At 42.2% G+C, this 27,012-nt stretch overlaps 1 protein-coding gene across 1 annotated transcript in view; it reads left to right on the top strand.

The window, feature by feature from the left end:
- The window catches only part of cplane1 (ciliogenesis and planar polarity effector 1), a 36,410-nt gene that overhangs the window by 8,052 nt on the left and 1,346 nt on the right, over positions 1–27,012 (top strand). Inside the window, exons 11-48 of the mRNA XM_080743438.1 lie at positions 2,362–2,562; positions 2,938–3,704; positions 3,817–4,007; positions 4,533–4,613; positions 4,709–4,876; positions 5,482–5,646; positions 7,139–7,370; positions 8,028–8,167; positions 8,275–8,492; positions 8,830–8,994; positions 9,308–9,455; positions 10,019–10,128; positions 10,212–10,361; positions 10,883–10,994; positions 11,263–11,566; positions 12,383–13,525; positions 13,623–13,771; positions 13,859–13,944; positions 14,873–14,937; positions 15,157–15,430; positions 15,547–15,921; positions 16,247–16,876; positions 18,459–18,640; positions 18,721–18,808; positions 18,989–19,070; positions 19,174–19,308; positions 19,883–19,977; positions 20,280–20,514; positions 21,166–21,389; positions 22,016–22,100; positions 22,423–22,578; positions 23,796–23,847; positions 23,979–24,104; positions 24,233–24,416; positions 24,647–24,702; positions 24,792–24,968; positions 25,701–25,840; positions 26,497–26,783. Coding sequence (XP_080599564.1) covers positions 2,362–2,562; positions 2,938–3,704; positions 3,817–4,007; positions 4,533–4,613; positions 4,709–4,876; positions 5,482–5,646; positions 7,139–7,370; positions 8,028–8,167; positions 8,275–8,492; positions 8,830–8,994; positions 9,308–9,455; positions 10,019–10,128; positions 10,212–10,361; positions 10,883–10,994; positions 11,263–11,566; positions 12,383–13,525; positions 13,623–13,771; positions 13,859–13,944; positions 14,873–14,937; positions 15,157–15,430; positions 15,547–15,921; positions 16,247–16,876; positions 18,459–18,640; positions 18,721–18,808; positions 18,989–19,070; positions 19,174–19,308; positions 19,883–19,977; positions 20,280–20,514; positions 21,166–21,389; positions 22,016–22,100; positions 22,423–22,578; positions 23,796–23,847; positions 23,979–24,104; positions 24,233–24,416; positions 24,647–24,702; positions 24,792–24,968; positions 25,701–25,840; positions 26,497–26,783 — 8,178 coding nt within the window. The remainder of the gene's footprint in view (positions 1–2,361; positions 2,563–2,937; positions 3,705–3,816; positions 4,008–4,532; positions 4,614–4,708; positions 4,877–5,481; positions 5,647–7,138; positions 7,371–8,027; positions 8,168–8,274; positions 8,493–8,829; positions 8,995–9,307; positions 9,456–10,018; positions 10,129–10,211; positions 10,362–10,882; positions 10,995–11,262; positions 11,567–12,382; positions 13,526–13,622; positions 13,772–13,858; positions 13,945–14,872; positions 14,938–15,156; positions 15,431–15,546; positions 15,922–16,246; positions 16,877–18,458; positions 18,641–18,720; positions 18,809–18,988; positions 19,071–19,173; positions 19,309–19,882; positions 19,978–20,279; positions 20,515–21,165; positions 21,390–22,015; positions 22,101–22,422; positions 22,579–23,795; positions 23,848–23,978; positions 24,105–24,232; positions 24,417–24,646; positions 24,703–24,791; positions 24,969–25,700; positions 25,841–26,496; positions 26,784–27,012) is intronic.

The following is a 27,012-nucleotide window of genomic DNA, read 5'->3' as shown; positions in this document are numbered from 1 at the left end:
CTGGGTAACTATTTGTATGTTGTCTTTATGTTTAGAACATATCCTTATAAGACCATGTTAACAAGCTTTGCTAATAAGGAAAGCAAGCCTACCACCAAATCACACAGATTGACAGCAGAGGTGACGAAATCGACACCACGTCGAACACCAACAGACTTTTGCCACAGTAGGAGGGGACCAAGCCAAGGAGACACATGCTGTGTAGGCACGAGAGCCACTGGACGCTGGACCCCACCAGACCAGTGGAGATCGCTGAAGCAGAGACATTAACCTCCACATGCCATAAGCCAAATGGGAACGGAGAGAAGCCATGAAGACTACAACAACTATGTGTTTGATATTAAGCTGAGTAATTTATATAGGAATAACATGTAAAAATTAGGACCACAATTAAGTTCTCTTTTAGACAAAATTATTAGGCATCTAACAAGTCCTATAGATTTGCCTTCTGACGTCAGACGGAGTTACGCAGCAGATGTAAGACGTCTTGGGATTTGTTCCTTTTATCTCTGTCATGAATAAGATCATAATTGTTGGAAAATGTTTCACCTGAGAAATTCAGGTTAAACAGAATATTAGCTAAACGTTGATATCTAAAATATGAGTCAACAAGGCATTTGCCACTAATGTGAGAATATTTGGTTTTATGGTCGAAACTCTGCTATTCCAACATTGAAGAGTTGTCGTGCAGCTCCGGAAACGTGGTGACTGTCAAGGAAAACACTTGAGTCAGACGGGAGTATGCAGGCTCTTGATTTTGTAAAACAGAGTTTCAAAGTACAAACAAATATAGATTTCACATTTACTAAATTCTAGAAATGTTTCTGTTGAAAACACTTGTACGTGAGGACTAAATTCCATGTGGCAAGATTCCATGTAGCGAATTGCACTATTGCAATTCCACGTGATGCTATGTTTAATTCAGACAACCCTTAAGAACGAGAGAAACCTCTCAAACCCAAACAAGCAGATCTACTATTCTGTAAGGTATAGCTCAACATGTACTGTAATTGTCTGAAATGTCTATTGATTTGGCACTCTATAAATATCCTGTTGTATGTAAATGAATAAATTATTCATTCACAAAAAAAAAAAAGGATGGAATGTGGTAGAAAATATTTATATAGTAACAAATGTGTAGTGTATGTAGTCTAAAGCAAATCTCACAAGCCAAAGTACTAATTTGGATTGTACCTGCAGCTGTCAATCTAACAGCTGAGTTCTCTCCCCCATCTATGCTTGCTCTCTCACTCTGTCAGCAAATCTGTACCCTGTGTAACTATCTGTATGTTGCTGTGTTTAGAACATATCCTTATAAGACCATGTTAACATGTTAGAATAGCATCTTGGACTATAAGAGCTGTATGGTAATGGTACTAGAGAGGCTTGTGCCCGGAGGGGCTGAGAGGAGAGGCCAGGAGGCCTTCTCCCCTGATCCTGTGAATGCTGACACTATGTTCAACTATTTGCCTCTTTGGAATAAATCTTTGTCAACTCTTCAAATCCTTCATCCTTGTGGAACATTAATTAATTTCTATCATAAACCATGTGTTTTATAGTTACCTGGGCATGTTTTGCCTTTTACAGTGATAGTGGAGAGAGACAGGAAATGCAAAGAGAGGGTAGGGGAATGTCATGTAGCAAATGGCCCAGAATCCAATCGTAGACTCGCTCATCAGGGCATTTTGATCCCATGTGGTATGCGCCCTCATGCCCATTGTTGATCATCTGTTGTCTTTTGTTCTGTTGCCAGCTAGTTTTCATACCAATACTGAAAGGAATATGATCCAGTGTCAGAAAAGGGCTTTGGAAAATAGTCGGTAGTATTATTGTCAAGTACTGTTTACCATGAGTCATACTTATCGGGATAAACACGCCAGACCTCTACAATAAAAACAAAAACTACTGTGTTTCCTGGAAGAAAAATGTAATAAAATGCAATGCTGTGGTGGTGAGATTTGGCAGATTGATGTCAATTAGAATTATCTTAATTGACTGAGATGAGGGATATATACAGGTTTGAGTTAGATTAGTAGTACATAATACATTCAGCAGTGAAATACTGACATTGTACAGTACATTATTCCGTGGTCTCTATGGTATTATGGAGTTACCAATGGTCTGAAAATCAACCTAATGAAATCAAACTCTATTTCTGGAAGTTATTTTTTTATCTCAGTTGAACTGATTCCATGGTGCTTTCAGATTTATTTTATTTAATTGTATTTATTTATTTTGCCTCCATTCACTAACTTGCATTAATGTGTCATTGATGCTTCACAACCCATATTTTGATCCTCATAAGCTTAACGATCTTTGGAGGTTTATATTGACTATTCTCTTTCCTCACAATCCCCTTAGATTCACGCAAAGGCCTGGTTGGAGTCTATGAGTTGTTTGAACCCCGTTGGTAGCATGGAGGAGCTGAGAGCCATGGATCCATCTAGGTCCAAAGTGACAGCCACTGACTCTCCACCAGCTACCGCTGGCTCCACACTTCCCATTTTCCTACAAGACCAGGGAATCCTGGGGGACACCACTGAGCTTCTTCACAAAGTACAGGTGTGTCTGGTTCTCAATGTCTGCTAATACAGTGGTTCTCAACCTCTTACTTTCCCCCTTACTTTAACTTGGTTTCATGTTGTTGTTTCTGTGTTTTATATCTGTATATGTCTTAATTGTTCATTTTTGTGTGTGTAATCTCGACAGCATTGCAAACAAGAGTAAACCTCAATGCCCTTTTTGGGAATAAATAAAGGTTTCAATCAATCAATCAATCAATCAATCAATGGCAATTCCCCCCAGGGGGTCCTGACCTACAGGTTGATAACCACTGTGCTAATAGATCATATCTGATGGATCTTTTTTTATTTATGCAAGCTTGATGTCTCTAATTTGTATTATTTGCCAATCATGATTCATGTGTCATTTTGCTAGGCATTATTTGAGGACGATTCTGATTTAGACGGACTACCTGTTGGCTCTCATATGGAGGAAGGTGGTCGTCTGGAGTTCGCCTCAATGTTTGACACCCTCCATGCCATGTCGGACTCCCAGGCTGGTCCTGTCCCAGACTCAGAGAATCACTCAGACTCTGTTCATTCAGAAATTCTCAGTGAACTTGATGGTGTTCAGGGTAGTCTGTTAACAGCATGGGCTCTAGGTGTATCTTTAGGAGGCACTGTGGAACACAGGGAACGTCTCATGAGGTGCACGCTTCACTGTATGATACGTCTGGCTGCTTCCCTCCGATTGATCCCCACCTCATTGGCCCACACAGGAAAAAAGGACATGTCTTTTTATCCTCGCCTCCTTGGTCTACTCAGGAACATTCTTTCTTTTCTTCCCTGGGATGCCACTCGTGCAGAAGGGTGGGGTTGCTTGGGCTTAATGGTAGAGCTCAGCCAACATTTCTTGCACATGCTGCTGTTTCCTCCCCCCAAATCCTACCAGAGTGGTCAGCCGAGTTGTCAAATATCCTCTCAAAGCCTACACACAGCCCTACTCATACTGCAGACGGTGTCTCGCAGCCTTGACCAGACCTACAGCCTACAGCTGAGAACTGGCTGGGCCGTTACTCAGGAAAAATCTGTCCCTGAGCCACCAAAGTCCTGGTCGTCCGACAGCTACCATGTGCCTCTGCTTCAGGATGAGCAGGAAGGGAAACCAAACACGCTCCCTGTCCCCCAGCGACCGTCCAGCAGGTAGAGTCTCTTCAACTATCTTACTGTCGGTGTCTCTTTCCTGTCCATTTCGTGTCTCTCTATGACTGTGTTACAGAAGTTTCTTATATGTGGTGACTCTTTTTTTGCATAGATTGTTGGGAGTGTGGCAGTGGCTTTACAGGGCTACCAATCAGTACATGGAGGAGCTTAAAGGAGTCAGAGGTTGCGATGGCTGGGACGAGGAAGAGGACCGGGTGTCTATGATCCTGGGACAAATTCAGACAGCCATTCAGAGTACAGGAGAGAGGCTTGATGAGGGGCCTGCCCTGCTGAGTTATCCAGGTGTGATACAAGTGTACAACCTGCCTAAAGCAGTGGTTCCCAAACCTATTAATTTCAAGGACCCCGATAATAAGAGTGTAAACATGGAACCAAATGGACCGTACAGACTGTAAGGTCCATTTAGAACCCCCTCAAGGAACCCTAGGATCCCACTATAGGAGAACATGGGAATATGTACCGTATTTTACTGCTTATGTTACTGTCTTTGTGTGAACCTCCTCATCTGTAAATTGTTAAACCAAATGTTCAACTACAACTGTTATTGAAAGCAATGTTTATTTGCTATTATTCTGTTTTATTTTGAACATATTGGCATTGGAACTGGACATTTTATAAGCAAAATGCTGTAGTCAGGGGAAGGGAGTACTTGGTTTCAGAAATCAGTAGAAGGGGGTACTGCAACCAAAAAAGTGTGATAACCAGTGTTCTAAACTAAAGCACCTACGATTACGTGTGTTGTTGGTTGTCTGCATATCTGTAATTGCTCAAAACCAGTTGACTTCATATCTTGTCTCCCCCACCCAGGAGAAAAACACTTCCTGTTTGGCTTCTACTCACAGAGTACCGATGCGTGGAGGTCAGAAATATTAACGGATACAAAAAGAAGTGAGAAACATGTTTTCATAGGTTATTCATGAATTTGCACTCGTTGTTCACTTACAGAGTAGAATGGAGTATGAATCATGGGTTCTCTTTGTCAGATTGTAATCGCAGGGCATTCAAAGAGACACGGCTGTGCCTGGCCCTTCTCTATGGGCTGTTGTTCCAGTACCGGCTGAGAGAAGCCCAGGCGCTAGGTGACCACATGGCCCGCCTGATACTGTACAGCGATGGACATCAGAACCAGGACTACATTACCTCTGCATCAGGTCTGCTTGCCTCGGCTCAACAATACTTAGCTGTAATTCTTATTCAAAGCTGCAATACAGAACTTGTTTGAATACATAAAACTTCATTTTAACCAATCTGTATTATAGGGTATGTGAATGCAATTTAACTTGTACATCTGCAGTGGTTGGAGGTGGACACCCTCTACTGAGAAATTTTAACCCTGGCCTGGTGTCGGGCAGTATACATACTGGTTGATAAGCAGTACTGGCTGAAGTTAATACTGTATGCACAATATTTCCCATGCCCAAGCAAGGCTTTTCCAATTCCCCTTGGAAGAAATGTGGTCATTCGTGCAGGAGAGCCGGGTTGAAATCCTAGGCTAACAGATTGACGCTTTAAAGCTTGCATCCACCGCCATATTTAACAAAAGGAAAATAAAATAAAAATAAAAATCTAAAACAACAACACTATAATGAATGTCATAAAGCAATTTTCAGAAATATATCAATATAAGCTTTTTATCTACTTTGTTTCTCAGTTAATTTGGTTATCGCTACATATTCTATAAAATAGATTATTGTGATGTGATGCGTTGAGTGTGATACGTTTTATTTATGTGCTCTGTCTTTGCATCCCGTGGCAGACACTCCTCCTGGCTTCTGGATACCAAAGGAAATCCACAGTGAGGCAGCGTATGCAGTGGTTCAAACTCTGGGGAGGTTCATGGCCTCTTACTTTACCAACCAACCCCTCTACATCCTGCCTCCACACAGTGTAGATGTCCTGCCCCCTCTACACGTGCCACATGGTGATGCTCACTCACACTCATCTTTTGCTAATGCTTATAATATATTACCTGTGCAGTGATGTTACTAGGTTTTCAATGTAATGGGTCCCGGGACCCACAGGTGGTCATTCAAATGGGTCCCAGAAAAGTTTTATGAGTCCTCAATACAATGTTTTCGAGCGCTGTGAGCTTGTAGATCGGCTATTTTCAAAATGTTTGCCTATTTCTTATATTTATTTTACAATTTGGCTAATGTTTGAACTTAGAACTAGGATTTCTAAATACACTAGGCTACAGACACCCATTTAATTATATTTATATCACTGGGACCCCAATTTATATTAAATGTTAAAATACTAGAGTACAAATGGAACAGGTCCATTTGGTTCCATTTGTTCACCGAGTTACACACCCATAAAGTTCTATTTGGTTCCTAACTATCATTTATCTGGGGACCCCCTGGAACTCCCTCAAGGACCCAGGACCCCACTTTGAGAACCACTAGTGAAAATAGTTTTTAGCTGTTCCAGGTTTAACTGATAATAAATCTTTACAGTGTTTATCTTACACAATACATTAAAAAAAACGAATTAAACTATCTAAACTAATATAGCAACTTAAGTAGAAGAAGTAAATTATTTTAACATGGACTCCAATGGAGGCGCATCCCCGGGACCCCAGGACCATGACATGAATGAGTCCCTGGGCGACTTGAATGAGTTTTTGATGCGGGATGCGCAACGTAATGACATCACTGCCTGTGTGTCTCCTATGTGTCTGGTGACTAGGGATGTAACTGTCGATTATTCTTTTTGCCATTACTTGTCTTATTAATCGAATAATCGAGAAGTAAATGTGTTTTTGAATTGTTTTTATTTTCTAGTTGGTTTCAAATGTTTTTTATTCAAGCAAATTACATTAAGTCAGAGATAAATGCAACAATGCATGCTCTTTTTTCTAATTTTTTCCACACAAAATCAAATGATATACATTTACAAAAACACACAATGAAACAGTTAACATAAATAAATAATACATATACATACAAACAATAGAAAACATACAAGTCATGATCCTAAGTAGTATCTCTGAAAGTCCCATCCCCTTCCCACCGTCCCTACTCCACCGTCATTGACACCCGACCATCCAAGTACAGCCTATGTTACTGATGTGTTTTTATTTTCTATATATCAACGAATCGATATGAAATTATTCTAACATATTTATTTCGATTTTTTAAGCAGTCTGATTAACCACTTAACAAATGTTATTCTTTGTCGTATAACCGTGTCGTGCAAAAATACAGAAAATAGCCTATCTACAAGCTCACAAATCATTGTGAGCTTGTAAATCTGCCATTTTCAGTTTTTAGTTTTTTTGTAAATGTTGCTTATTTCCCCCCCTAAAATCCAATATTTTTATAAAAAAAAAACATATTTATAAATTATAATCAATGAAATCGATTCATGCAATGACCGTTGCACTGGTTGGTAAGGTGTTTATCTTGTCCCAGCGGTGGGAGTTGGTCGCCTGGTGCCCCTGTGTCAGGAGAAGGTGTCAGGGGCAGTGCGTGGGCAGCAGCTATCAGCAGTGTGGACAGTAGAGTATGCCCTGGACCTCCTGCTACTGGGTGGACTTCTGCCTGAGGCTGTGTGGCTGGCTCATGTTCTTGGGGACTGGAAGACTGCAGCATCTCTTGGCCTGGCCTATACCCGCTACAGCACTGAGCACTACAACTTCACTCGGTCAGTGGGTGTTATTATACCTTGTATGTCCAAAAGCGTTACTTAAAAAGAAACAGGAGATAGCCCCCTGCCCTATGGGCCTCATGGCTCTGCATGGTTTACTTATGTTCAAAACCATTACTTACAACTTCAGGAAATGGAAAGAAAAGAACCAGGGTTCCAGTGTACCTTGTTGTCTATTCACTAGAGTTCATTCATTCTCTGCTTATTCCGATCTGCAGCGTCTCCTAAATGCCTAGATTGTAATAGTTCAAATGGATCTGAGTTATTATCACAAGCCTCTTATTGATACTTTTCATTTCTTAAATATTTATAAAACCTACCGGCAGACGTAACCACTTTCAACATGGCGTCCCTATTTTGGCATTACGTTGTCACATTGTCGGCTTAGAGATTTACTTTTTTCACTACTTTTGTGTATAAAATATTCTAAATGTATAAAATAGATAATTCATTTAAAACCTAAAACATGAAATATGGAGATAAAGGTTAGTGCCCAACAGAGACAGCATGCTCCTTGTGAGCATGAGGACATGGGTTTGAATTTAACACTCTTTCTCTGTCCTTGGTTTCCTGTCTCTCTGACTGCATTGACCTGATCTGAAAAGCATGAACATGTACAACGTGTTTATGGTTTCTGTGTGCCTCTTGTTACAGACATAGACTGCGAGAACTCCATCTTACAACCGTCTTAGAACCAGGGTGCATCTTCCAAGCCCAGCTAGAGTCCCTGCTTGGTAGAAAAACTGGCCCACTCGAACCTAAAGAAGATAGTAATGACTGCAAGAGCTTCACAGGTTTGTCAGTCATGGTAATATCAAGCACAATATTTTGCAGTGCATAACACATAAATTCCTATTATTTCAACCTTTTTTGTATGTCTTGTTTTTATACTTACCACTAGACTCCTTGGAGGGAGAAGATTGGGAATTATTACAGGTTTCGGTGCAGGAGATTCTGAAGGCTTCAGTTATGGCTGGAGCAGATGTTATGTCTGAACCCCTGACTGCCTTGTTGGAATCTGCTAAAGACCTGGCCTCCAGCTTGCCTGCTCTAGTGCCCAGTGGACTTTACCTACCTGCACCGCCTCTCTACTGTCCCCAGCCTGCTCCCAATACACAGGTACACTCACCAGAAGGGTCAGCTACAATGCAGTCATATTTGCAGACACTCCTACCCGGAGCGACTTACACGTGCAAAATCACAGTAAAAGTCACAAACCCTAGTCAACAAATGACGTGTAGAGGTCAAAGAGAACTGTATGTAGCGCTTCAAAGAAACTAGGATATCAGGTGAAGATCACACCTAGCATATTATGTCTAAACAACATGCTACAGAAAAGCAATAATATGTGGTCAAGCAAAACAAATCAAAATAACAAAATAATGCTGTTATTGTCCTTAAAGTCCTTAAATCAGACGTAACGTGAAATCTATGCGTGTGTTTGTTTCATTTTTAGGACCCTGTTGGGACATTAGGAGAGCTTGCAGAAGTTGCGACCCGTCACAAGTTGTCCGCAGTGCTTCGGAGATTACTTTTGCTTCTGAGATCTGCCCGTTGCTGTCGTCCTGCAGCCCAGTGGTACATCAGAAATCTACGACGCGCCAGACATCTACTGCACAAGGTACATACAAAAAGAGACTTGTTTGTTGTGTGCAAGTGTAGAGAGAAAGCAATCCTTGAGAGAAGAAATGATATTGACTATTGTAAAGCTGCTGTTATCCCCATAATCACTGAGAGGAGGTAATTGTTTTTATGGTCCGCTCTGTTCTGGTAGTTTTTGGGCTCTTGCTCTGTAAAATACTGAGTGTTATTTTACACTGACATGTATCATCATGTATCTGATCATGTATTTCTGTATTTAATGTTTCGTTTACACTATCGTATGAAAACCCTATCTCTTCTCAATGGCTACAGTCACCTTGGTTTGTTTACAGATCAAGCAGAAATACTCCTATCCCACTGCTACCGAGGAAGAGGAGCCTTTCCCAGATGGCCTAATGAAGTTCATCAACCGCAGTGGATTCTTCAGGCAGGGATCCAAAAGAGACGTCCAACTGGATCCTGTCACTATTCAAACTATTAGTAAGAAGCTATCTATCTATGGCACTGGCTCTCAGCGTGGGTTCTATTATATCTACCTACTTTTACATCTGGAGAAATCTAAATTCAATGTTGGGGTTTTTAAGGGTGGAGAAAATCTGTGCTAACAAATTAACACCCACTACTTTGAAAATCAATCCTGTATCCTGATATGTTCCCAATTTGAAGGACCATTGTAAAGTCTTTGAAAGTCTTTTACAATTTCAGAAATGTTTCCTCCCAGTTTGAGCCCATTCATTGTATGTCACCACTCAGACATATCGTTTACGTGAGAGTAGTGTTTGAGCTGATTACATTTCGGAATCAGATCAGAGTAGGCAAATTATTCAGATTCAATATGTTCTAACTTCTAAGTCAACCAAACCTCTTAAAAAACTTTCCAAGTGCTCTAAAAGCTATGCAGAGTTTAAGTACAGAGATTACCGAAATTGTTTAGCCTGCTTCGTCCACTAACAATTTACATAAAACATTTGAAACAGCATTCGAAACGATTCCGATTCGATAAGCAAAGATGCACGTTTAGCTTTTTGTGTTTCCTTCCCCAGTTTGTTTCAGAGAGCTATGTGGCCTGTGCTGGATGCTTCATGTCAGGGATCAGCTGTCTAGTTCTTGCAGGAAGTACCAGGCCATAAGACATCATCACACAGATATGCAGGTATACCTAGGCTAGTACCATAAGTGTAGTAAGTTGTGCAGAATAGTCTTTAAACCCCCTAGATAACTGTGATTGTTCCCCAGGTCTCTGGTGATTCTGAGGGGAGACCTTCCTGTGAAGAGGCTCTGCGCTGGGCCCGCCGTTTCATTCCCTTCTCTCGCTTCCTCAACGCTGAGGAGATACTCCAGGACATGCTGCTCAGCCTCGTCACAGAGCTACCTCCCGTCTCCATGGTGAAATGACTATTTAGTGCAGGGTTCCCCAATAGGCGGCCCGCGGGGGGCTACTGTCTGGCCCACACCAACCCCAGTAATAACGGTGGTATAAGAGCAGCAACAACACTAGTATATCGTCATTGTCAGGTGGAAATCTCGTATCTCCAAATTTGTACGCTCTTTCCCAAATCATACAAGGCTGTCACAACGAGGCGTTGTGTGCTTGTAGATCGGCTGTTTTCACTAGTTTAAAGAATTTTTAAAATGATAAATGCAAAGCTAACGGTTTTGGACATACAAGATTTTCACCCGACAACGACGATATCTAAACTGTCACTGGAGTAGCGGGAACGCTGCCGTCACCCCCTGCAATGCTGTGGCCCTCAGCTTGGTACCCTAGACACAATTCGGCCCGTAGAGAAAACTAATTGGGGAACCCTGATTTAGTGTGTTTGCTTACAAAACATGCAATGGCAAGTTTGTTTTGTTGTTTGGAACAGAGTGGCTTTGAAAGAGGGCTATTTTCTGGTTCATCCTAGGTGGCAGAGAGCCTGGTGCTTGCCTTCCCAGAAGAGGAGGAGTCTGTCAGAGTGCCTCTGAGAGAGAAGTATAACTCACTTCTGCAGAGACTGAGGCAATGCACTGTCCCAGGTACTGCTACTTCTCTTCACAAATAGTTTGCTCCGAAGCACAGTGCCTTCACTTTATTATCATTCAGAGCGCACCATGCTCTGATTTTTATCCCTACTCTCTGGTTGCATGCAAAAATATTGTATAAATCTTCGCTATTTTTGTGCAACAATGTTTACAATTAAAAAAAGGAAAAAAAAGCTTCTCGAAAAAGTAATCCATTGAACAGTGATGAATAATTGAAAGAATCGATAGTTGCAGCCCTAATGCATTCTCTGTCTTCTTACAGTAGCGGAAAAGGAGGAGGCGGGTGAGATGATGATGATTGTCATTCAAGACAAACTCAGACAGAGGAGGAAGCACTTAAAGCGTTTAAAAAGACACCTGGCACCTCTTGAACTTTGCCTGTGGGAGAGAGAGGAGGAAGACAAGGGAGGAGGTGTGGGGACAGCCATGTTAGGACGGCTCCCTCTAGGGGCCAGTCTGAGTAGCGGCACCCTGACTGATGCTGGTCACCCCTTGGTGTACAGTGATGGTGACACGGCTACATCAGAGGCTCTCTCTCCTGACCTGCCCAGCAGACCCGTGGCCAGGTAACCAATAGGGCTGCGAATCTTTGGGTATCCCACAATTCGATTCAGAATCGATTCTTGGGGTCACGATTCACGATTCTTTTTCAGATTCTTTCAAATCAAACGATTCGAATTCAGAAACGATTATTTTCCGATTTAAAAACGATTCTCGATTCAAAACAATTCTCTATTCAAAACAATTCTCTATTCAAAACGATTCTCTATTCAATTCATATATCAGGATCTACTCCAGTCTGCTGGCATGAAAGCAGAGTACATTTACGTAGCTTTTATAATTGTAAAGGTTTTATCAACTTATTGCAATAATGTAAACACACAAGGTAAATCCAAGACAACATGTCTGATTTATTCATGCTTGCACACATTCTTTTAACTTGTACAAACACAACATCATATCTAATAAATTATCGTAATAAAAAGAATCATAATAAAAATCATAAAATAATAAATCATGGAAATCATAATATCTAATGAATATTATCTAATAAAGAAATAGATTTTTGGAAAATGAGAATCGATTCTGAATCTTACCATGTTAGAAACACGATTCAAATTCGAATTGATATTTTCCTGCACCCCTAGTAACCAAGCTATAATATTAGGCCTTCTTTGGCGTGAAACTATTCATCGATCAACAGCAATTAATCACATTTAATTATTGTAAAGCATTTAAATGATTATGTAAATATAATAGCATGCACTATTTACAACTGCACCAAAATATGAAAACTTTATTATAAAAGCTCAGCTGGCTTCATTTTAATTTCAAGGTGTATTTTGGGGAGGCTCAGATCTTATTGTGTTTGTCCATTTCAGGGACAAGAGAGTAAAAGTAAAAGGCAAAGCAGACGGGCAGAGAAATGCGGTCAAGAGGCAGAAGGTGATCCAGGAGGAGAGTGAGAGTTGCATGACCCCATGTGAGGGATCCGAAGGGCAGCCTAAGGCGGAGCAGCTGTCCCTGCCTGTGGTTGGTACGTGGGAGTTTGAGCTGGAGGATCAGGAATACCTGCGATACCTGGAGCTCTTCCTCAGCTATGTCCTGGAGAAGGATGATGCAGAGGGAGCAGACTCAGGCAATGAGCCTCCTCTACTGAATGGCTTCTGCTCCCAGCTAAGGGACAGAGAGCTGCATTCCTTCACCTTTGATGTGCTCACCACTCTTCATCGGCGTCAGCGGGATGGGCGCAATCCAAGGGGACATGGGGACCATCCAAGGGGACATGGTGACAGCAATGCTGCAGTTTTCAGGGCTGGGCACTGCTATAAGTCAAACAACGAAAGTTCCACTCCTGAGCCAGCGCCTTCCACCGTGAGGAGCGAAGCCCCCATGTCCACATCCAACCTCTCTGTTACGTCCCTCCCTGGCCTGCGAGCTGGAAAACAACAGGGTTTATTTGGGCTCCGACAGCAGGCCAGCAGAGCCACGGATCCGAGCAGCAAGGGAGGTCACCTGTACTTTGAGCCCGGCACTGTTCCACCAGAACAGCTGACGGAGCGCTTGCTGCTCGACTCCCTGGTTTGCGTGGAAGCACAAGTGGAACTACAACAGGGCCTTGACCCAAAACTGGAGGCTCGGTTCCCTGAGCTGAGCAGGCTGCTGGAGTGGATGGCCCGCTGGGCTGACCGGAGGCTGCTACAAGGACACCCCAGCAGGAAGACGGAGAACCAGAAGAGGCCAGGGGATGAAAAAGGAGTAATGATCCGGGTCAAAGCCTCAGCACCGGCTGTCCTCACAGCCCTTAGCTTGATGGAGCGCAGGTACACCGATGGACTGCCCAGGACAGAGCAACGGGTTCATGTTACAGAAAGACAAGAAGGGACTGTGGCCTCAGTCCAACAACACGAGGAGGGCTGGAATCTTGAGAGAGAGAGCAGTGTGGATACAGGCTACCCTGGATCAGCAAACACACCGGTTGATGTTCCTGATCAAGACCCACAACAAGAAGGGGAACTGTCCTTGTGAGTATCTCATGCTCTGCTGGCGCACAAGTAGGCCATACATGGCCACGTGGTGTACATATCTGTACATATCTGATCTTGTGTTTTATTGTACCAGATCTGAGTCAGAAGGACCAGAGAGGGGGACGTCAGACTTGACATCACACCATACTGACCAAGAACAAGTGAACTTCAAATATGAGATTACAGCACCACGTTCACAACAGCTGTCTCTGCATGACCTCGACATGACAATCGAAAAAGACGGTATGATATTTGAACACGAAAAGTCATTTTTTGAGAAAACCTTAAGGAGAGAATATAAAATGACATGTAGATGTTTGTGTATCATAGACGATTGTGGTGCCAGTGAGTCGTTCAGAGCATCGTCCTGTCTTTCTAATGGGAACACCTCTGGACACATCTACTCACATGAGCCGGTCAGTAAACATTAATACTCAGGCCCGGATTGACAGTAGGGAACGGGGGGACGAATCCCCCTGGCCTGGTGAGCAAATGTGGCCTGGGTGGGTGTATATGATTCCCTCTCAGATTTTGGGTCCCACTCCGGCCCTACCACTCAGTCCAAACAATCATAACAGCTAGTTAATAGGCCTAGATAAAATATATCATGTCATGTGCTGCTGCTACTTTAATGACAATTTTTACATGATGGTTAATAGGCTAGATGCTGCTAGGCTAGGCCTACTCTGCCAGCCAGCCAGCCAGCATGTAGACATTGTACTATGGAATAAGTTTTTGGCCATGTTTCCTAAAGGTGGATATACCAGTGCTGGGGCTTCAGCAGGACAGCCCAGTGCTAGCTCAGGTATGATAGTCTGGATGTTATCATTCTAAAAACACCCCAAATAAGTCCTTTTACAGTCGTGTTTATGTCGGAGGTATTGGTATTCAATTCATTCATGGACATTGTTAGGACAGAATATAGGACAGAAGGACAAACTATGGTGAGGATAGAGAAAGATTAGAGAACAGAAAAGTACTGGAATGTAGGACTGTGTGGGGCATGGTGGTTGTTTAATAGTGTTGTTGTGTGACTGTCATTTTAATAGTGTTGTTGTGTGACTGTCATTTTAATAGTGTTGTTGTGTGACTGTCATTTTAATAGTGTTATTGTGTGACTCAGTTTAAGAGTGCCGTCGTGTGACTGTCAGTCTATATGGAATATAGCTCGCGCACACCGTCACGCCCTCGAGCAAATGTGGCCTGGTGAGCAAATGTGGCCTGGGTGGGTGTATATGATTCCCTCTCAGATTTTGGGTCCCACTCCGGCCCTGTTAATACTGCAGTGGCAACAGTTATTGTCAAATGAAATGCAAAGGTCTAACTGTTGCTCTTCATTTCTAGGCTTTAACTCTTGGAGAAGAACACAGCTCGCAGAGAGATGAAGACGTTTCCAACACGACTTCTCAGTGAGTTAATAAAAATACATATTTCTGTCGTATTTGAGCTATTTTTTATGTAATGGCCCATTGGCTCAAGTGAGTATGCAAACCACAGTTGGAATCATATCATACTGCTGTTGTCAAAGTTTTGTTTTTTAATTGACAATTATTTGTATCTCAGATTTAGCTGTTTTGTGTTGCATAAGCCATGGTTGTATTTGGTTGTATTTCTGTCCTTTTCCTCAGAGGTTCCAGCAGAACGACAAGCTCAGAAGCAGCTCCTCAACTCCATCTTCTCCCTGAAGTGGAGCGTGTGGATGAAACGGTTGTCCGGGACCCTAGTCCAACTGAAGTTCAGCCTCACAACACTCCAGTCGCTCCTTCACTCCATCATTCACAGAGCTCCACAGCTAACACTAACACTCCCCCTGTTGTTACTACTGCTCCCAGTCAGCCCCCACTGGCACAGACAGAGCCTGCGAGACAGCCTTTGAATGATGAGCTGTTCAGAATGGTCCAGGTAGGAACAAGTGCTGAAAGAATAGAAACATTAGGATTTGAGAGGTTTTTTTTGTTTGTTTGTTTTTTCGCTAACATTGACTATGTTTTGTGTCTTCAACTCTTCATTTGCCACAGATCAACTTTATGAGCCTGATGCAGGTGGCGGGAGCCTTCTTTACCAACTTTCCATTCATTCAGCAGAATAGTATTCTGGGCCAGTCCGATGTGAACCCATCAAACCTCAACATGCAAACCTCAAGTGCCACCAACCACTGGCAACCAAATTTCTTATCTTCCAATGCCAACATTTCTGCTAGGCCTCAGACACAGACTGCTGTCCCAGTGTCTGGATGTCAGAGCACTCAGCCTAGTCAGGCCCCTGTATCCAGGTCTGTGGACTCTCTGGCCCCACAGAGCTCCGTAGAGCTGTCAGCCGTTAGACCACATTTACACCAGTCTTCTGCCACCAGTAATCTACACTCCAATGGCAACCCAGTGTGGAATTCTCAGGTAATGGCAAGTTGGTCTTTTAAATGTTAAACTCTTAAGCCCTATCTTTAGGTGACTGTTGACCCATAGGGATTTATCCCTACGCCCCTCCTATTTTTGCTCTACACTAAATATCTTTGCAGAAAATGGCACATCTACCAGCTCACTATGTGCCTCATTGCAATGCATTGTGAACTTGCAGATGCCAAATATTCAGGGTTCATTTGGGTAATAAGTTAAGATTTTATTTGTTACAAAACACTCAACTCAAAATTAATTGAATCTGAAAAATTATCTTAACCATTTTATTGAATTGTCTGTTTTTCTTTTCTTGCTCTTACTACAGGATATGCAGCCATTGTCAGTCCAGGCAGAGCTACCTGGAAGCCCATGCAGGGGGAGAAGAAGGTTGATCCCATCCTCTCAGGGACTTTTAACTACCATGGAATCCAACCAGAGCATTCCTAGAACCCCTTTGATAGCACCCTCTTGTGGTGAAACATGGGCCATGTCTGGGCTTGAGCCCCACCCTCCCCTACTGCCACCGCAGAGGCCTGTCAGAAAGGCCTGGGCCCCAGGCACTGAGAAGAGAGAAATCATGGGACCCTCACACCGGAACCATGATCAAGTCAGCTTGAAAAAGACAGAACAAGGAGAAGAGGACAACAGACACCTCAACCTAGACTTACCTGACCCGACCCTGGGGACGGCCCAGTCTCATGCTCAGAAATCAGATTCCTGCTTGTCGAGAGCCAGAGGTTCAGAGCCTCCTCAGTTCTTCCCTGCTGTCCCTGCTCACAGACCTCCTCCAAACCAGGGTCTGCGTCTGTTACACTTTCAGCCTGAGCCACACCGCTTCCCCGCTGTCCCTCAAGCATCTTTACCACCTACATCCAGATCCTCTACTGTCATTCCAGCCCCCATGGGAGAACCCACGAGTATACAACTTCTACACATTGATCCTGAACCCAGAATGGTAGGCAGGCCCATTTAATTTAATGTAATTTAATCCCTATGTCTTACCTCTATATACCCAGGCACTCCCCCATGGGTATATAGCTCCCCAGCTCATCTGCACTCCTTCTTGGGTTCTAAACTTGGTCCCTATACACCAAATCTCTTCCCCGAAAATGGCAGATCTTATAACTCGCAAAACATTGTGATGTGTTGTGGGATTTGGTATTTAGAAGTAGCCTGACACTCAGCCTGAATTGACATTTCGTTTCACTTCATTATTCAGTCTGAACTTGCTTCCCCCCAGGGCGATTGCAGGGATGGGCGTTGCCAAAAAGAGGCAGTCTTCAGCGATTGGTTCACTGACCACCACATGACTGGCTGGCTAGTGGCTAGCCTGTTGCTTGCTAGTGCTACTTGCTAACCAAAGAAACAGTCAGAATTAGAGCCCGACCGATATATCGGTCAATTCGATATATCGGTCGTTTTGGAGCAATCGGTATCGGTATCGGTGAATTATTCCACCGATATCCGATATATAAATTGTCTGTAACGTGTCTGCGGATAGAGCATGAAACCCTGAGTTATATAGGCCTATGTGTGGGCAATACCAGAATTATCCAGCAGAGTGGATAAAAGACACATATTAATTCATAAACGAGACAAAACACAGCAGAACCCCCAAATTAAAAGAGTATTATTATCCAACAAGCAATAGAAATTGATAACTGCGACCAAACTCAAAGTCTGACATGAAAAGCACAAAAAAAGCAATAATCTGACCATTTATCCGAGGGGCGAGCAGTCAATTAAATGATCTTAAATGAATAAAAAAATATTTTTACAAAACATCGGTATCGGTATCGGTGCTCTAGCACTCTCCAACATCGGATATCGGCATCGGTCGGAAAAAATGGTATCGGTCGGGCTCTAGTCAGAATAGGAGCACTACGAACTAGTAATCAAACACAACATAACATGCCTGCTACTGGTGTTTCATAGCGAGATCGATACGATCGCATTTTACCGCAATTTACCGCATTTTACCGCGACGCGATGCGCGGTACGGTACGGCGGCGGCGCTGGTGTACTTGGAAACACACAAGTTCTGGGAAACCCCCACCCACGCTGATCACAAGACGCTGATTCACGACGCTGATTCGCCGATCGGATTTTCAACCGAGGCAGGCCTCCTCAATGAGAGCGATTCTAGACCCCTGAATCGCGAAACAAAAAAATTAAAGGGGTGTGGCTAGCGATTCAGGGTCTGGAACTAGGCTAATTTAGAAGTGCTATTTTTTAGCAAATGTTCACCAATTTTCACTAAATGTTTGCCTATTGTGACATTCCCAGACTAGGCATGCTAGGGTTCATGTGATTAAGACCCTATTTCAAAAGAATTGTTGAACTGCAAGCACACAACGCGTTGCATTGTGACACACTGTGAGCTTGTAGATGTGATATTTTCAGTTTTTCTGAAAATGTGCGAAGGGTTTTGTAAATGTGAAAAAGTGGACACCAGGCGGAAAGTAGATAACGATAGATATCACTGAATCATCCTCTGTAACATGTACATGAACATGAACTTGTGTTTTCCATATTAGATGCTGCCCCTCGCTACCCCTCCAGTCCAAGCAACCCATCTCCTCTCTCTGGAGGACTTGGCTAGCTTAGATATCGGGAGGCAAAAGGCGGGAGAAACAGGCCTTCGGCTGCTCAGTGTACAACCAGAAATTCAGAACTCTGACAATGTTGCATGGTCCACCAGCTCCTACTCCAGCAAGAGGTTTATGCATCACATACCATGTTTATATTTTGTATCTTGTCTCACAGCATGACACACTTACACTGTGTTTTGCTTTTTAGGCAGAAGCGGAAAGAGGAAAGGATGAGGAAAGGAGAGAGAGCAGAGGTCACATTCAGACCAAATCATTCCATCATTCCTATGCAAGAGGTAGATCAATGTCACTTAATTCTGCATTCCAAATTCACGTTACCTTTACTAATATTCACCACTTGAGCCCTATGTACTATGAATTATAGAGAAAATTGCAGATCTACAAGCTCACAACGCATCGCATCACAACACGTTGTGGACTTTTAGAGCTGCTATTTTAGAACCATGCATCTTCAGCCAACAGATACACCTGTAAATGAGGAACCTGTTGCCAATGGAGTAGAGTCTAACATTGAGCAGGGCTTTGCCATTCCACTTGGTGAGTATCATATTCATCTGGGATTCAATTTTAGGGCCAAACAAATACAGAAATGTGTAATCCAAAAGGTTTTTGGAACTTGGAGTGGGCAATATTCTTCCAGGGTCCTTTGACTCCATGCTGACCGGTCAAAGACTGCTGGACAAGGCGGTGTCCACCACAGCTGAGCTTCATGCCTTTGCCTCCACTCACAAGAGACCCCCAGAGACTCATGATGTTTGCACCAATACCGAACCAGGTGAGCAGGGAATGGAGATGATTTGCTACAGTATTACATTCAATGCAATAACAGTTTAATGAAAATCGTTCTCACAGTACTAGCCTTTTTTTGTATCATTATACAGTGTGTACGGGACATTATCACTATACTGTGTGTGTGTGTGTGTGTGTGTGTGTGTGTGTGTGTGTGTGTGTGTGTGTGTGTGTGTGTGTGTGTGTGTGTGTGTGCGTGTGTGCGTGTGTGTGCGCGCGCGCACACAGTATATTTATTCTCCAAACAGACATTATGTATGTAGGTTTTACTAGACCATGTACAGTATGCTCATACTAGGTCATTAGTTTCTTTATAAACTCCAAGTACAGTTAATAAATTAATGTAAACTATATTAAACCTATTAGAAGCATACTATCAAGAATAATGGATAGATTGTAGTGTGAATTACAGAATTCAACACTAGTGTAAATTTGTCGACAACCATACCTCAGTAGGTGTGTCAGACATAAGTAAGAAATTAATACAGTGTTATGAATGTGTCATCATTGATTTGTTTAACTTGCCTCTCTCCCTCTATGTATGTGTGTTCTCCACGCAGCTCAATCCTCTGCTACAGTGCTTCCTACTGATTCGACCGCCCGTCTGCATCTTGAAACCCCTGATCAAGACACACAGGAAAAAAACAGGGATCAGGTAAACAGGGTTTCTCAACCTTTTTTGAATTTCAACATCCCACGATTTGATACCATGTTTTAATCTCCGGGACCCCAATCTACAGATCCATTTGTAACTCAATGAGAGTGTACAAAAGGAACAAGATGGTTCTGTTTTTACACTCTCAGAGTTAAAGACTCAAAAGGTAATTGAAAATGTACTAAGCAATCCATCGGCAACCCATCTCACTTTCTGTCTCTCTATGTCTCTTTCTGTTTCTTCATCTCTCTCTCTCTCTGCCTATTCCCAATTTCTGTCTCCTCTGTCTCTCTCTCACTCAGGAACTTCAGGGCCACCAGTTCATCAATGTCGTTGACTTGGAGGATGGAGCCCTGCTCCAGGACCTACCAGCCTGTCCCAGCCCAGCGATGCAGGATGTTCCTGCCACCCAGCCCCATTCTCCTACTTCCGCAGAACTCCATTTAATGGCACTTTCTGTTATTAACGATGCCCCTACTGCTGCACACGCCTCTGTAACGGTTACAGAGGGGGACCCGAGACCCATAACTCCACCAGGTAAGATCTTTGGCAAAGCACCCAACCCATTTAGAACGGGTACACATTATAGTGTACAGTATCATTATTTTATGCTTTAACTATTGAAAAATAGCAGATATACAAGCTCACAGCGAGTGCCGCGCTGCGAGCTTGTAGATCTGCTATTCCGCTAAATTGTGAACATTTGAATTTTGACCAGATTCTATAAGTGTCTGTTGAATCCTTCTAAGATTTTTTGAAAAACCTATGTTTCTATGTCAGCAATCTGGCCAGCCATCGTCAAAGAAAAGGTCCTTTTCACTTAACTGGAGCTCAGTTAGTCTGTTCTTGAGAGACTACTATGTCAGTGGTTCTCAAACCTTTTCATGTGAAGGACCCCCAAAATGATATTTATTTGGCCACGGACTCCCATCTCAAAATATTTAGTTCCAGGGACCACCCAGAAGCAAAATTTGAGTTACAAACGTTCGCTTTGAAAATACATATATTCAAAGATTTGCACACATTTTCACAACTTTTTCAAAAATAGCAGATCTACAAGCTTGCAGCGCGGCACTCGGTGCCGCGCTGTGAGCTTGTATATCTGCTATTTTTCACTGGTTAAAGCATTCAATAATTCTAGAATAGGTTTTATTCCTGCTGGACCCTAATCTCTTGTGTACCGTGTAGACGTCCCTGAGACGCTCCAGCCTGTTGAGCCCAGTGGAGACCCAGTGACAGTCAGCCTACTGCAGCACATGACCATTCCGTCAGTGGCCCGTGATACCGTGAGCAGCTTACCCGTACCACCGATTGTCCAGGCCTCTGCCCGCCTGTCAGAGATGGATGCCCAGTTGGCGGCCCTGCAAAGGATTGCAGACCACATGGAGATGGAGTTTGCCAACTCCAGGCTGGTATGTTGGCAATGTCGTCTTGAGCCTTCTTGGAGGTCTGAATTGGGCATGAAAATCAAGCCAGAGCCTGGCCCATAACCGTGATTTTTTACCTCACTGGTATATCGTTATATTTGAAACCTGAACCTGTCCTAATGTTATATTTTATGACACACACACACACACACACACACACACACACACACACACAGTCACACACACACACAGTCACACACACACACACACACACACACACACACACAGTCACACACACACACACACACACACACACACACACACACACACACACACACACACACACACACACACACACGCACATACATCCTGTCTAGGAAATACCTTCTCACAAAGTTTAATAATGGTTTGCTCAGCTGTGGCTTACTTTTCTTTGTTCCTTTTTTAATAATAAAAATGCATTTCAATAATAACAAATCTGCCCTGAAGATGCAGAAAAAGAATAAATCACTAATCCAATACATTGTTATTGTTACACTAATACTTTTTCCATTCATCATGTTTCCCAGGTTTGTCAGGTCTTGACATTTCTGTTAAGATAGAATGTGTATGATAGCTTGAAGCCTTTCACTTCCCTCTTTGTCTCTTTCTCACTTGTCTTTCTCCTCTAGTTGGTGAACACCATTGAGACACTTACGCCAGTCACAGCCCCTGATGTGAAGAACAAAACGGTCAGCCTGGATGTGCCAAAAAGAGGTTTGATGACAGACATTTCTTCAATAAAAATTGTAAAAGAAAGAACCAAAAAAGTTGACATATTGTCACAGCCAGATCGGAACTCTGGGTATTAATATTGTTATCTAATAAACCCTCACTCGTCAAGCTTCCAGGTGTTCTTGCTCGACTAGGCACTCTGTTTATGTCTCAACCAAACCAACCTCACTAATCAGGTCGCCCAAATAAATCCTGATTTGAATCCAATTTAATTAAAGAAACAAAAATTTGATGATTCAGTTGTGACATAATTACATAATGGATTGAAACATCACAATATAATTAATGTCCGCTTTTGTTTCAGCATGGACACCACGGCCACACACTTTGATTGAACCAAATGCTTGTATAGAGGAGGAGGAAGACCACAACTGCTCCATTCCTAATCTAGAGTCCGTACTCTCTCCTGGGACTGCTGCTATTTATAGAAATGCTTCTTCAAGCCTTCACAGTCCTACAGGTGAATATTATGTTCATTATTGAACCACATTAAAATAATGCTGCTAATAATAAATTATGCTTTGCCTTGTGCTTTGGGATTTAAGCTTTTTTAATCAAAAGCACAATGGATTGATTCTGCACATATCAAGGTTGAAAATTGTACAGTGTATGCAACATGGCTACAGCATACTACTGCCTATGATTACACATTGGCAGTGGCACACCCATGGCTCTGGGCAGACCCTCCATTATAATGCCCCTACTTCTACATTATAAATGTTATTAGCTGAAGGCAGCTGTGTTGCTTACTAGCCTGCCATGTTTTCAATCAGCTGTATAAAAAAAAAAGGCAAAACAAACTACAAACTCAACTTAGGGTTTCATGACCCTTTAAATAATGAAATAAATAAATGATTTAAACTTAAAATATTACTGACACATATTTGATGTATTATTTATTATATACTGAGGCCTTGGCATGAAATACAATTCAATTCACATTTATAATGGATGTGCTTTTACACCTGCATTTTTGACATAGTATTATAAACTGTTGTAGCCAATGGATCAAATGGAAAATTGAGTAATAATACCTTCCAAATGATTTGCTCATGTGGACAAAATACTGAGCCTTGTCTGTCCACATGGACAGACTTGAAACAGGAGGACTACTGTAGGCCAAGTATCTCTAATTACCAGACAAACGGCTAATGTTACCAGAACACGCTAGTGGTGGTATTAGAAACACGTGTATTTCAGTGTGATCCAATAAGAGCCTTGTTGAGAGTACTGTAGATGATAGCTAATTTGTGAAGTAGCTGAATGTGGATAGCTGTAAGCCTGTCTCCTGGGGGTTCAGAATTATAACAAATACAGTACATACATGCACATACTGTATGAGAGAGGGCAGTGCAAGCACCTTTGGAAAACACTATCTACATGGGGCTTACTGCAAGTGTCACACACCAAAAGTAGCAGATCTGCAAGCCGTTTTTGGCATAGGACATTGTCATACACCGGAGTATAAATTAGGCATTAGCTGCGTGTCACCCAACACTGAAGCAACAGGCACTCGCAACCGCCGATCCGGAACAGAATCTAGGTGTTGCAGTACAGTAGCAGTCCAAATTGCATGTAACTTATTTTGTAGTCACCTGGAAGTCAGGTTGGATTTCTTCCCAGTTGTATCTCTCACCAGTTTAATCTCTGTGTTGACTGATTGTGTTGCTCCTGTAGATGTGAAAGATAAGATGACAGAAGCACCTACAACATCAGGAATCTCTGAAACGTAAGTCTTAACATAACATTATTCAGATTTGAGTCCTTTGTTTTACTATACTAATAAACATGTATTTTATTGTTCTCCATTCACTCTTAATTTTCTTTTCTTTTTGTGTGTCTCTCTTCTCCCTGTCTCAGGTGGGCAAATGATACTCTGGGTTTAAGTGATGTGGCAGATATCTTGGGTGAGTTGGTGAAGGAAGGGGTTTTATCTCCCACTAACCTCGGAGGATTGCCCAAGACACCAGCTGCCCACCTCGAGAGGTATTGTAAACACTTAAAATTATTAACTGTGTAAATCAACCCTGACAACCCCGTTATGATTCCAAGTCTGCAAAAAACATGATTACCACTCGGCAGCAAAGTAATGTGAAATGTGTAATGGAAAGCAGGCAAGACCAGCAGCACAGAAGACATACGTTGCAGAGGAACGTGCTTCTTGAAGAGGAGGAGAACAGGAAGGAGTTAAGGATTTGGATGAGGAGCAAACAAAGAGAAAGACTCTCAGAGTATCAAAAACAACGAGAGGGAATGAGAGAAAGAGAGTACAGACCTTACTCCACTTCTGTGACATTGGTGAGAAAGACTGCAAATTGTATTTGCTTTGACGATGGTATATATTTTCTTGGCACGTAATTACAGGCAAGGTTTTGGAGAACAGATTCAAAAAAATGATTATGGTTTGAACGTTTTTATAGCTGAAATATATGATCTATAAGTTCACAATGCCTTTAGATAGGCTGTTTTCATTATTTTTGAAATGGGGCTTCAATTATTAATGTTGATCCTACCACTGTTTTCTACAGAAGTCAACATACAAAAACCCAGCTGCAATCAGGAAGATGAAGCTGGAAAAGGACAAGTATGTACAGTAGTACAGTATGTACGTATATATAATATCTGACTGTGTTAATGTGTGTTTGTTCATAAGAGCGGTCTGTTTCATTGCAGGACAATGCTTTTAGAGCAAAATAACCAGAGGACCCATGCGGCCTGTACATTGATCAATGACCTTCTCACTACTCCTCTAACCCTGCCCAACTCCTTGCAAACCCAAGGGGCCCCTTCTGCTACCTCCATACTGTCTGCTACAGCTCAGACCACTGGCAGTGCACATGGCAGAAACAGGTATCAGTAACCATTACCCTGTATGCATAAATCTTTGAAGAGTTAGTTATATGCCGACATTTTGATAATAAAGCGAGTACCCAAAGACTGTTTGAGCAGAGGATGTGTTGCGTTTTAAGCTTCATGGATACTTGTCAACCTGTAGTGGTCCTATACCCAACCACAAGAATACAAGAAGAGCACTTAGAGCAGGTAGACCAACTACAAGCGCCACAGTTGTGATAGTTACTGGTATATTGTTTCCTATATACAGAATGACATTTATTCGTGCATGCCTGCCCTTGCAGGACAATCTTAAACACAGTGGGATGATTCATGTATGGGAATGTAATGATTGACACATGATATTGCAGTTGACAATACAATATAGGTATTGGCAAAATCTCTCTAAAAAAAAAATCAAAGTGCATAGTGCAAAAATATACTCTCTGTGACTATAAACATCACTTAAAAAGGCAAAAATATAGCAGAAGCATTTTGATGGCTGCATTTATTGCTTACAAGTGGCATGTTATCTGTGAATGAAATATCAAAGCTCACCAATGCACCTGACATCTGAACTGAACAAACTCCAAGAATAGCTGTAATGCTTTTGCCATGTTGTTGCACATTAGTAATACATGGAAAAGTGTGACGTGCCTTATGCCATACAGCGTTCACAGTGATATAAAAGTAACCTGAAATAATGTGTATATGAGGAACATAATGGACGTGCTTTTCTTTTTGTCAAAGGGCTAAAAGTGTATCTGCTGGTGGTAAAAGAATGAGACCAAAGTCCCAGTCACAACAAGTTCGCCCCCACATTTGTCCTTGGGAAAACACTGAACGACAAGGAAATAATCTTCATAGCAGGCTGGGACTACAAAGACCAGGTATGTCACTTGGGTATTCAACTGCTTGATCTTGTTATACAAAATGCTTATTGAGATTTCACCTACTACAGTCTGTCTTCACTACAGCTCAACCTTTAGTAAATGTAATGCTATAAAGCAGTGGTTCTCAAACTTGCTATTTTTGTTAAAAAATATTTCAGTAATATTCAAACTGTTTCAAATTCTTTTCAAAATGGCAGCTCTGAAAGCTCACACACAACGAATCACATTCCGACACATTGTGAGCTTGTACATCAGCTATTTTCAAATAGCTGATGCATATGTGGTTAAAGTGGTTAAACTGATTTTGATGCTATATTATATAATTAATTCTACGAATACACACTATATACAAAGTATGCTCTGTGCGTATTTCACAAAATATGTGTAAACATAATGTGTCTGATGAAGTATATAACGAGTCAGAGGTGAAGGTTTAGGTGTGCCGATTCAGTTTAGTTCACAGATTAGTTCACAGCCAGGTTAACTCTTACAATACAATAGATATGGCCCACTTGATTCGTATTCAATAGAAACTGCCCTAACCCAAACATCACAAGTGTAACGACAACACAACTCACCCCACCGCACTTTGAGAACCACTGCCACAAAGGATGTTGACCATAAGTTTATGTGTGATTTTTGTTTTCGATCAGTGACTTCTCTGCCAAGGGACTGTCTGTCTCAGGTGACCCGACGTGGCATGATCACTAACGTCAAGGGCAAGTGCAAGTCAAACATGATCAACCAATCTGAAGGAATGCACAGACAACCGTGTGGACAAGGGAAGACGAGACAAAGCAAATCTCCGACTGGAAGGCATGCTGTTGTAAGGGATGAAGTAAGGAGGGAGCAGAGGGAGATGGACTTCGAAGAGGAAAGAGATGTCGTGAGCCCATGGATCCCCCCTCCAGAAATCCGTAGCTTGTTGGATATGGATCTGGTATGTCTGGATTTATAAATTAAAGCATCAATCAAGTGTTTATTTTTTTATTTTTTTATGATTAACTTCATAACGTAATTGTAGTAATTTCTAGTATATTTATTCAGTTATAATTAGAGCTGTTCCAATTTTTTCCTTCCCGATACCTATTCCAATACCTGCAGTTGGGTAATTGGGCTGATTCAGAGTACTGATCCACTACCAATGCATAATAGAAATGTCTAGCAAT

Source organism: Nannobrachium achirus (genome assembly GCF_963921795.1).
Source record: "Nannobrachium achirus genome assembly, chromosome: 15".
NCBI classification, from domain to species: Eukaryota; Metazoa; Chordata; class Actinopteri; order Myctophiformes; family Myctophidae; genus Nannobrachium; species Nannobrachium achirus.
Note: the sequence above shows the minus strand (reverse complement) of the source record. Positions and strands in the feature narration are given on the sequence as shown.